This window comes from Eublepharis macularius, chromosome 5 (genome assembly GCF_028583425.1).
Source record: "Eublepharis macularius isolate TG4126 chromosome 5, MPM_Emac_v1.0, whole genome shotgun sequence".
NCBI lineage: Eukaryota > Metazoa > Chordata > Lepidosauria > Squamata > Eublepharidae > Eublepharis > Eublepharis macularius.
Window position 1 is genome coordinate 80206468 of NC_072794.1, and position 12372 is coordinate 80218839.

General features: G+C 43.2%; 1 protein-coding gene across 3 annotated transcripts in view; it reads right to left on the bottom strand.

Moving 5' to 3' along the window:
- FGGY (FGGY carbohydrate kinase domain containing) overlaps positions 1-12372 on the bottom strand; it is a 327353-nt gene that overhangs the window by 74661 nt on the left and 240320 nt on the right. For all 3 annotated transcript variants that reach the window (XM_054981972.1, XM_054981970.1, XM_054981971.1), the window contains one exon: positions 11644-11764. In XM_054981972.1, the coding sequence (XP_054837947.1) occupies positions 11644-11764 (121 nt within the window). The remainder of the gene's footprint in view (positions 1-11643; positions 11765-12372) is intronic.

Genomic DNA, 12372 nt, shown 5'->3' on the forward strand with positions numbered 1-12372 from the left:
ATAACATGGCCCCCCAAAGTCCAAACTTTCCAAAACTTGGGGGGTTGTTAGAGAAGAGGTAGAAGAAGGTCTCCACCAAGTTTGGTTTGCCTCGGAAAGAAATTACCCCCCAGGGCACCCGAAAGCCAGAAGTGAAATTGACACCCGAATCTTTCCGAGGCAAACCCGAAGCTATACGAAGCTGCATCTCTGAAGCAGCTTTACCCGAAGCTGTTTCCCAGTTCAGATAAACCCGAAGCTGGAAACCCAAAGCGACCAGGTCTTGCATAGCCCCAATTACTATAAATCTCAATGCTATATAGGCATTCGTGCGAACACCGCACAACTGTCCCTGTCCCATAGTCGTTTGTCAGGTTTCTCTCCCATTGCCCCATACTCTCTCTCATTTGCAATCTTCAAACCATCTGCTGCTGTGAGGTCTTGTTTAATTTCCCACAATTCCTCTCTGGGCAAACTTTCCATCTTTCCCTGTTCCTTTTGAAGAAAACATTCCCTCTCATCCTTAGGACTGAACATCTAGTTCTCACGCTGCAGCAGAACTGAATGCTGATATTCTATGACTCGTACTTCTGTTTCAGAACTTAACATGCTCATGAACTTTTTTTTAAAATATAAAATGTAACAAGTATTAAATAGATTAAAATCAATACAATCTATAATTATAAACAATTAATTTGAAAAGTATAATTTATAATTGAATCAATCAAAAATTAGAAATAATAATAATAATATATGATTTATAACGTTACTTTACACTTAGCTTACCAATCCCTTAAATCACACCAAATAAAGCCAACAACCCTCCTCTACTGTACAAACCCGCCCCCCTTTTTAAAATAAGGACAAACACAGAAGTAATCACGTTTACTAATACATTAATGAGCAATCCTATCGATTACAATATTAATAATAAATATTACTACTGCCAAAATATGGATAATTAATTATTAATAGGAATTATTGTTATGACTAGAAGTTATATTGACAGAGGGTAGAAATGTAACTATGTCAAAATCTATTTTATAAATACAGAGAAATAATAGCACAGCAAGACTTCTTGGGAAGGTAGAGTTCCCTCCCTAAACCCAGACAAACCTTCTTCTATTTCCTCTTCAATAATATTTTGTCCCCTTTTTGTTATTTATATGTTTATTTATTTATTTTAATTTTAGATAAATAAAAGAATAATTATGAGATACTGACAGAAGAGAAAAAAAATAACCCCACCCCAATTTCCCTCCCCCTCCCACCAATCCCTCCCCTTCGTCTTATTCTATAAGTTAATGAGACTTAAATAAGGTAAAATAGTAACAATCCGTAACTGTCGTGCTCAGGTTAAGCAAGACAGTTATCAGCCTAAACTAACTACTTTAATTGTTACTTAGTGAAAGGAGCTTAGAACTATTCTAATTATTCTAAATTGGTTTTCCCAACCCCTATCCCATAACCTCTAAGTAGTATTTAAATTTACAAAGATACATATAACATCTATAAAGGTATATTTAACAAAGATTACTACAGCTTCAGTAAGAGTCAGATGTGTTTGATGGGGATTTTACTCCCTTTAATGGATGAAGGTGATAATGAAGGATGCATTTTGCGCTTCTGCGAAGCTCTGTCATACTCCATGGGTGAAACAAAGTTCAGAGTTTGTAGGAATTGCTTCCCCAATAATTCATTTTCAATTATAACATGTTTTCCCTGTGATTGGACAAGCAGGTTTGTGTAGTTCACCCATCTGTAATTCATATTTGCCTCACGCAGCGCCACAGTTATTGATTTCAAAGCTCTTCTTTTTTCTAAAATCTCAGCTGGAAGGTCAGTGAGAATGATGAGTGGAGTACCTTTATGAGATATAGAGCCATTCTTTCTTGCTTCATTAAGGATTTTCACTCGTACTCTTTGATCAGGGATTTCAATTAGCACATCCCTTGGACTTTCTTTTTGTGTGTGTTTAAGACAGCCAATCCGGTAAGCCTTTGTTATTATTGGTGAAACCTTCAATTGGAGTTGATGGGAGAGCCATGTGGCTATAAAGGCTGTAAGGTCGACATTACGTGTAACTTCCTCATTCAAGCCCCTAATCTTGATGTTCCGCTGCCGGGAGAGTAAGTCTAATTTTAACATTTTTTCTTTAAGCATATCAATTGATGCCTGCTGCTCCCTCAGATCGTTTTCTGCCACAGTGCTCTTACTAAGTGCTGTATCAGCTTTTGAATTCACTATCTGTAAGTCATGTCGGATTTCAGCGATCTGATCTGCTAGGGGCTTGATAATTAGTGACATCTGATTCAAAATATTATTTTCTAGCCTTGCTAGTTTAATGTCCAGAGACTCAGATGTTAAATCCTGTGGTGAAACGGCAGTTAAAGGAGCGGTTGCCATTTTAGTTTGAAGTGCGATAGAGCTGGTCTCCGTCTCTGGCAAGTCTAGTAACTGAAATAAATTTTTAGTTTTCCTTACTGTCTTAATAGATTGTTTACTCTTTTCTGAATCAGATTTTCCCATTGTACACAAAATTGACTGAGTCTGATGCGATGTTTTTGAGGTTTAAGGGTTCAGGGTTGGAGAGCAAGTTCAGTTGGCTTCCATCTTTTCTGGTTCCGAAGCCACGCCCCCAGAGGAGTGGTTTTCATAAGGCCACCTGTAGAGCTCATGGCAGTAGTGGAAGTCAAACCAGTAAAGTGCTAATTTGCAACTCAACCTCCTAAACACTATAACACAGAGCAGATAAGCTTCACCCTTTTAAACTTTTTTGACAGGAATACCTCCCAAACAGTACCTTATACTTGAAGTCCCTAATGAACTTTTTATGACATCGTATTAGCTCAAGAAAGAGCCTGAATGTGGCAAAAATCAACATCAGTGTAGCATACGCTAACATATACCCAGTTTATTTTGTAACCTAGGAGCTCCATGTTGATTTAAAATTTGCATGGACATCAAGCCATCTCAGCTTTCCTCACCAGTGACTGTCATGCACTGAACAGCCCCCTTTCAAAGAGCAAATGATCCTAGAAACATGTTCTAATTAATTTCATCCCTTGCTTGGCAGCGACTTTGTGCTGGAGGCAGCAAGAAATTTTCTTATTTGTTGATAACTACTAGCCAGAGGCCACTGAACAGGGCTGGAAAAGATCCTGGAAAACCTTTCACAGTTGTTCAGAAAAAACAACAGCATGACACAAAACCTGAGATTCCAGCATTAAACTGAAAACACTTGTTGGTGTTGGTGATGCAAAATGGAATCATCTTATCTTTGCAGTGAAGTCATCATCTTTGCAGAGGGAAATATATACCTGAAGTAACTGTGATGTATGATTTGGGTTCAGGCAGCTCTTGTCTTCCAATATCTGGGAACACTTCCAAAGGATGGAGCACCCCTGGTATGCACAGTGCCAGCACTGTAGGTCCTAGGTCAGTCGAGGGAGGGATGTGAATCATCCCTCGACAACCAGCCTGAGGAACCACTTGAAGAAGCACCACCAAGTGCTGCTTCTTTGAGAGGAAAGAGATACTGCCACTACATGTCTACCAGCAGACCAGCAGAAGGGTTGTCCTGTGGCCACCTCTGGTGCTCCCCTCCCGGGTTTCCTGTAGGGAAGGGACGTCTAGCATGTCTGCTAGACATGTTTGGTACACATAGCACTACTGTGCCAAGATGCGGAATCCAGAGGCCTTCGAGGCTTGTCACTCAAAAGATTGTTGACATGATTGTCTAGCAGAGCCATAGTGAGCCTATTTGCCTATATTGGTTGACGTTTCTAAGTTCTTACAGGCCCAGTTTGGCCTGACACGCTAAGAGTGGAATGTGCAGCTCAGTAATTAATCACACCTGGAGCTGGTGTCCTTGAGAGACAAGGGAGTGTGGTCTCTGCACGTACGCCTTCTCAGCCTAGCAATGCTGATTACAAGGTGCCTCTGATTGGCTGGCAATCTTAGAAAAGGATGGCTCCTCGCTGTTCAAAAGACGCGCAACCACGCCACACACATTCACTGACATGTTCGTGAACTATTCCATGCTATGTTAGCCTGTGATAGACTTTGCTCCAGGTCAGGCCTGAGACGAATACCTGCCTGGCATGTTTATGGATTTGTGAGTATGAGCCTCAAGCCTCTTCAGAAATGCAAGTTAGCAAGTTTATGTTTTTAGTCAGTCAGCTGTAGTAAAGAGTAGTCTAGCAGTTTGTTGTTTTAATGCTTCTTGTTTGTGCCTTAAAAGGAGTGGTTCCTGCCATTTGCATACACTCCTCTGAGTTAATAAAACAACTGTTTGTATAAGTCCTGTGTCTTTGAGTATCTTACCAACTGTGTGCAAAATCCTCCAGACTGAGAACCCAAGCAAAAAAGGGTGTAGAGCCTTCTCTAGGAGCTGCCAGAGCTTGAGGGCTGCGGTAACATTTGGAACCGTAGCTAAACGGGGGGTGAACCCTTGATAATGACTGCCATAGATGGGCATCCTTTCTCCTTAGTAGACCATTTTGGCTTCTGACGGCTGCTCAAGCTGCTCTCTCTTTGGTACACACCCCCTGCTTGCACCATGATGAGCAAGACTGTGGTATAGTGGTTAAGAGCAGCTCTAATCTGGAGAACTGGGTTTGATTCCCCACTTCTCCACTTAAAGCTGTGTGACCTTAGGTCAGTCATAGCTCTTCCAAAGCTCTCTCAGCCCCATCCACCTCACAAGGTGATTAATGTTGTGGGGATAATAATAACACACTTGTAAACTGCTCTGTGGGCATTAAGTTGTCCTGACAGGCCGTGTATAAATTGAAGGTTGTTGTTGTTGTTTGTTGTTGTTATTATTGTTGTGGTTGTTATATCCTTTTACAGAGCTGCCAAGGAGCATATTAAGGCAGAGTTGTCTTGTGCCATTGGGAGAACTGTGCACTTCACGTCAGATATGTGGACCTGCATTTAGTTGAAGCATGTGTACCTATCTCTTGAATAAAGATTGAAGAACTGCTTGTCCCACTGCTGCTTCTCTCCACTCTAGCACGTCGAGTGCATAATGCCTTGCGGAAGTATCAGCTGATGACCAGGTGGCTGCTTTGCAGATATCAAGTAGAGGAACTCCACTCATCATGGCCGTCAAGGATGCCTGTGATCTTGTTGAGTGTGCATGCATCTCTAATGAACCACTTTACCTTGGTGAATCTTAAGGAAGGGGTAATCCAAATGTAATACAACCAGCTAGCTTACTCTCCTGGCTTATGTGATCGCTATCAGGAATGCCACCTTCATGGTAAGAAACCGTACGTGGCATGTAGCCAGTGCTTCAAATGGTGTACTTATTAGACTCGTCCAAACCAATTGTAGTGACCACTGGGGCACTAACCCCTTTAAAAAACAACTTTGATGTATGGTGAGAGAAGACTCTACAGGAGGATGGAAGGCCGAAATAGCTGCCAGGTAAACTTTGACTGAGAAATTTGATAAACCTTCCTGTTTCAACTGTTGTAGAAATTCTAATATTTGGGTTAGTGAGCAATCTGATAGGTCTAGAGAGTTAAGTCTAGCCCATTGAGAAAATTTCTCCCATTTATAGGCGTAAGACTTCCTCATGTCCAGTCTAGCCATGGGTGTCACCATAGTGGTCGCTGCCATAAGCCCTAATTGAGTATGGATGGCTCTAGCTGATTGGAACTTATAGCTACTAAAGAGCCTGATCATAGCTTTGATATTTGTGGTTCTTTCCAATGGGAGAAAAGCCTTATTGGCTCTACTATCAAGGACAGTGCCAATAAATTGTATCTTTTTAGAAGGTGTCAGGTTGGACTTCTTAAAGTTTATGAGAAGGCTGAGGTTCTGACAGTCTGTACAATAAGATTAATGTGGTCCTGTAAAGACTCCTTAGAGGATGCTGATACTAGCCAGTCATCCAGGTATGGGTATATAGAGCACCCTAAGGTGCCTAAGTGTGCCACTATAACTGCCGTGCATTTTGTAAATACCCTGGGCACTGTTGCTAGACCAAAGGGAAGGGCCAGGTATTGATAACTTTTGCAATGTAAGTAAATCTAAGATACTTTCTCTATGATGGGTGGGTGGCTATATGAAACCAAGCATCCTTCAGGTCCATAACTGCAAACCAGGAATCAAAAGGTATCAGTTGTAGCTAGGGGTGTGCAGCCCCAAAAGATTCGTAAAAACCTGAAACTCAAAGCAGCAAGCTTCAGGTTCAGGTATTTAAGCAGATTCAGGATTATTAGGGAAGAGTCAGCCATTGTTTCCAATGGGAAACATTGTTCCTGGCTATCCAAGGGCCTGGGGGGGCATTTTCTTCCCCAATAATCCCAAATTTGCAGGGAACCGTCTCCCAAACCTCCTCTCACAACTACCCAAGTTTCAGGGAGATTGGATTTCGGGAGGGGGGCATGTTATGGCCCCCTAAAGAAGGTGCCCCCAACCACATTATTTCCTATGAGGACTAACTTCACACCAGAGAATCACATTAAGAAAAAATTAATTTAAAATACATAAAACCATATGATGCAAGGACACTCTTGCAATTAGAAGTGAACTGAAGCCCCCCCCCCCAATAATCAAACTAATGCAAGAGGAACAAGTTCACGCCAGAGAATCACCAGAAAATTGCACTAAGAACAAAATAAATTTAAAATACACAAAACCATTTGAAGCAGGGACACTCTTGCAGCTAAAAGTAAACTGACCCCCCCCTTAACCAAACTAATGCAAAGGGAACAACTTCACACCATAGAACCACACTAACAAAAAATTAATTAAAAATACACAAACCATATGATGCAAGGGAGTGCAACTAGAAGTAAACTAATTGAACACCCAATACTACCACCACCAATACAACCAAACTGATGAAAGCGGAATAACTGTAATGGCAAAAGTATAAAGAGACCTACAACTAAAAAAAAAGTTTAAATCTTTTTAGAACTCTCAGAACCCCCCCAACCCCCCACAGCAAAGCAATTCAGCAAACAAGAAGCAATAATTAACTAGAAGATTTAAAATCTAAAGTACAGCCACCTACAATTTTCCCTTCCCTCAACCCACCAAGACAAGAGACAACCCCTACCCCCAAAGAGAAAAAATGTCCAGAGAGTCTAGTGACTCTCAGACCAGTTGCAGACAGTCAGTCAGGTTCAACAGGCAAGCCATGAGGCAACACAGAAATAGCTTAAGCAGGACAAGCCTCCAATTTAAATCCATCATCCATTCACTGCAGCAGCATTGAAATTTTTTAAAAAATACTGTCCTCCCAGAGAATACCCCAATCGGCAAGGGAAGAAGAGAGCTGCTGCTGCAGGGACAGGCACTCTCTCTTAGCCAATCTTCCTCCCCTGATCACCCCTCTCTCCCCTCCCTCTCCTGCCTCTCTCACTCCCCTCATCCCCCCTCCCATCGCACAAAAGCTGCGGGAAGGGAAGCGCTGTTTCCTCTTGCTGGCAACAGGCATGGCAAGGGGAAAGACTGCTTCTGCGCTTTGCAGAGCTTCTGGAAGGGTTCCGAAACGCTTCGGGAAGCCTTGCTTTGGGTTTCCCGAATCGGCCCAGCTATGCTGGGGTCAATTCGGGAATTGCAAATTAACCCGAATCAGGATCAATCTGGGTTTCAGGAACCCGAAGCACACATCCCTCGTTGTAACACCATGTTCAGAGTGATCATTCTGAATTTTCTGACAGAGATTGACTTGTTTAAGTCTACTAACTGAAGTATTGGCCTTACTCCCCCATCTCTCTTATGTACGAGGAACATCCTAGAATAAAAACCCCATAGAGACTCAGAGGGGGAGTCTCCTGTTGTATAGCCCCTTTCAGAACTGTTCAGAACTAGTCAGAACTGTTTAGCCTATTGGGAGGCGTCCTTTCCAGGGGTGTTGTTGTGCCTCTGATGTGATTTATGGTTCAATCTCCTCCTCTGGTATTGGCTCAGATAGGGGGAATTCTGATGGGGTTAAGGATACTGGTATGGCTGATAGCAGTACGACCTGCCCCTATAAGGTTGCTGATACAGAAGCCTTTGGTTGGGTGGCCGTTTTAGGGAGAGAACCCTGTAAAAGCACGCAGTTTGTCTATCCTTGTGCTTTTGAGACAGATATTTGTCTAAGTGGAAAACAGGATCTGGCCTTTAAAGGGAAGGTCCTCTATCCTGTTTCGTGTCTCCACAGGTGAGGCAGTAGATCTTAGCCAAGGATGTCTATCGAGTACTATTGCCGATGCTAACGCCTTGGATGACAAGTCAACCAAGTTACGCCCTGTGTTTATTTGCTGCTTTGACAGCTCCAGCCCTTCTTCTTGAATGACTTTCACTAGAACTTTCTGGTCCTCAGGTAAGCGGTCATCCTATTAAAAAAAATGATATGCCCCCAAGATCACAGCGTAATTGGCAATTTTAATGTTTAGGGTCAAAGAAGTATAGCTCTTTCTTCCTACTATGTCCAGCTTCTTGCCCTCTTTATCTGAAGGGGTGGACTGCATTCCCTGCCTAAGCTTTGTTTGCATTTCCTCCATCATGAGAGATGATGGAGGCAGGTGTGCAAATAGGAAGGAGCATACATCCTCCCATGTCTTGCACAAGTTTTCCACTTCCTTGGATGTTGAGGCGATGGAGGCTGATTTCTCACACAGAGAGATCATTTCCACAAAGCCCTCGATGATGGGAAAAGTAATATTCGCTGGGTTGCCAGAATACAAGTGCTGGCGAATTTTATCTTTCAGTGTTGGTTCAGTGGAGGCGATCTCAATATCCAGGGGTTTTGCCATACGTAGAAGTTGTTCCGTATATAATCGGTAGTCATCCATGGGGGAGACAGTCCCTTTGTTGGAGATGGCTTTGACAGGGGAGGGCTCGGAAGGTCCACAACAACTTCTTTCAAGAGAGTAAGTGTTCCAATCCGGTTCTGAGAGTTGATGCGCCAGAGATGACTTGGGCATCTAGTAAGTATGTCATTGTGCTTTATGCTGCGAGAAACTTTCAAAAGTGGAAGCCACAGACTCGGTTCTGTATGGTTCGGCCATATCCAGACCACAGCGAGATGGTTCAGAATGCTGAAACAAGTTCCAGCAAGTATGTGAGCAGCAGTCTTGTTGGGTCTCCTGTTTATCAGGCCATGGAATTGGCTGAGATTGAGGCTCGATTATCTCTCCTTCCTCTTCTGAAAAAGGTGATGGACAGCGAGAGTGGATAGAAGACGTGTGTGGCTGGTCTGGTCTGTGAACTTCAGGTGTCAGGTGAAGCTTTTCTTGACCACGTTTGTGTTTCTTTTCTGCAGATGTTTTGATTTGGCCTTAACCTTTTTATTAGGTGGTTCAGGACACTCTGCTGGAGGTAAGTCCTGTGGGTCCATTCCTAATTCTTTCGGACCCTTAAGCTTCAGATCCAACTGACCGGATCTTGTCTGAGTTTAGCGCTTCTTGGATTTGTGGGATGATTGGTCCGCGCGTTGAATCGGTTCCAACATACTAGGAGAGGTCAATGGCAGGTGGGTCCGAGGTTAAGGCATTTCTATTAGGCTCTGAGTTTCCAGAGTTGCATGTTGGAATCAGATTCGAGCCAGAGGTAATGTCAGATTCAAGGAACTCAACGCTCTTGACGCTGAAGGTCCCGCTGGATCCGAGCCTTGCCAAACTTGGTTAGTTAGGTTCGTGACCAATATTGGTGTCGGAGTCAGGCAGTTCGATAATTCGGCAACAGTGGAGGTCTTGGCCACTTTGACACCAGGGCTAGCAGATGCCAATAACATCCACTCCTATAGAAGGGCTTTGAGGCTTGTGGTCCTTTCTGCCCACGCCTTCAGGGTAAAATTCTGGCAGTGTTTGCAGGCTGCCACATTGTGCCCTTCACCAAGGCAAGCGAGGCAGCTTGCATGCCCATGAATTCGGGTCATTTTTGTAGCACACAATGTGTATCGCTTGAAAGCAGCTTTGTCAGCCATATGGGCCGACTCACAGTTCTCCGAAGGTGGCCTACTCAAACCCAGCAGGCAGAGATTCTCTGTAGTGAACTTCTTCAACCGACGGCGAAAGAGGAATGTTAACTAAACTTAAGTTTCCTCATTGCAGGGGGGGAGGGATGGCTTTTGTACATCATGTAATGTGATATTCTGTTGTTCTAATGTCAAGTTAACTTTCCTTATTCCAGGGGTGGGAGGGATGCTGGCTGATGATTAAGGCTGCTGCAGAGAGAGAATTACTTGGGTTTCCCAAGAGCGTAGTTCCTCTCATAGTCAGTTTCAGCCTGAGGCAAATGGGGGAGGATGGGACCCATCTTATGCAACTGTGCTATGCACATGCCGTTGTCTTGTGCTTGTGACTGGGTACTGCTTGATTTTTTTTTCTGTGGTGTTCCCCCACTGGTTGAACCCAGTGCCTGGCTGCTATTAATGACACTGGTTTTGTTGGGCTAAGTTGCAAAAGTTTGGTTCTGGGGGGGATTTCATTCCCTTGCTTCAGTTTGCTTCTGGTTGCAAGACTGTCCCTTGCTTCATTTTGGTTTGGGCGATTCTCTGGTGTGATATTGGTCCGCATAGGAACAATGGAGAGTGGGTGGTCAGCCTGTTCAGAGGGCACTGGGGTTTTTGGGGAGATGTGATTTTGGTTCTGTTTGGGCTTCATGAGGAATAGCTTGCATTTAGGAGTGCACATTGCCTGTGGCATCTTTGTGCTGTGCATATGAGCCCCTGGGAAAGAACTGGTAAAAGTGATCAGCATTGGGAACAATGGAGAGTGGCTGGTCAGCCTGCTCAGGGGGTGCTTGGTTTGGTTTCATTGGACTGTTTAGTGTGGAGTTTGTATTTGGGAGTGTGCCTGTGGCCATGGCTGCCTTGGTCTATGTGTTCCTGTAGTGGGAGTCAGTTTGGAATCCCCCCCCCACACACACAATAGAAACAAATGTACTCGCTGAGGGCATCTTGGTTCAGGGGTCCACAGAACTGGACCCCAAGGTCCAATCTCCCTGAAACTTGGGGTGGTCTTTAGAGAACAGTGAGAAGACCCCCCACCCTTGCAAATTTGGTGGCTTTTGCTTGCAAAATTCTATCACCAGCCTCCTGGATAATCCCCATAGTTTTCCCCATAGGGAATAATGGAGATTGGAGATAGCTGGTGGCACCTTCTTTTATAGTTTTAAGACTAATTTATTGTATTGTATGGATGTTGTGAGCCTCCCTGAGTCCATATGTGGGGAGGGGGGGATATAAATCAAATCAAATAAATAAATAATATTCTCCTTTCTTCTTCTTTGTTAGCTTTTAACCAAGGATAATAGCTGGCTTGCCTTGGTTAAAACTAACCATGGTTAATATGAATAATGGTTAGCTCCAATATGGATATAATATACCTATGAGTAATAGATAGCACTAGCCAAGGAAGGGAAGAGAAATTCTACCTAGAAATCAACACTTCTGGAAAACAAACCTTCCTAAAATAGATTTGCACCAAAAACAAAATCCCAGTTTCATTCAAAAGGGGTTAAACAAAACCCTAGGGCCATAATCCACAGGACTGTTAGCTGCTCTTAAGTTTCTTATAAAGCAGTGGCACTTCAGTAAAACATAACTAACATTTCCTATTGGTTTCAACATTACCTGAGCAGAGCAAAATCTCAAACTACTTTATTATTATTTAAGTGATTCATCATCTTCTGTCACTAAGCTCTCAAACTTACCCATGATATCTGCATGCATCTGCACAAAGAGGGGGTTCTTGCTCAGCCCACCGCACATAAACAAAGTGTTGACATGGTGCCCTGCAGTTTCCATCGTTTCCACAATATGCCTTGTTCCCAACTTGAATGTAAGAAAAACAAGGGTGGGGGGGGAGAAGTAGCCAATTAAAAAGACTGCAAGGCCTAAAGAGAATTGAGTGCTGGCTGTACACACTGAAAATGAGGGTTAGACCATCTATCAGGACACCTAGTAAAGACAATGAGAACCAATTTTAATGTTGTATTGTCAAAGGCTTTCATGGCTGGAGAACGATGGTTGTTGTGGATTTTCCGGGCTATATAACCGTGGTATTGGCATTGTAGTTCCTGATGTTTCGCCAGCAGCTGTGACTGGCATCTTCAGAGGCATAGTACCAAAAGACAGAGATCTCTCAGTGTCAGTCACAGCTGCTGGCGAAACGTCAGGAACTACAATGCAAAGACCACAGCTGTACAGCCCAGAAAATCCACAACAATCAATTTTAATGTTAACATGCTTACATAAATTTCCCATTTTTAAGACTGTCTTGATTTCAAGTATGTCTGAATGTGCACAGACAATTTGTAAGGGTTGGATCCTGTGAAAAAGTACTATAGGCGGGCTTTTCATTCCAGCAAGAGCAAAAATGGAAGGTAGAGAGACATTGCACAACTATGGTAAAAACCATAGTGAATCGGAGAATTCCTAGA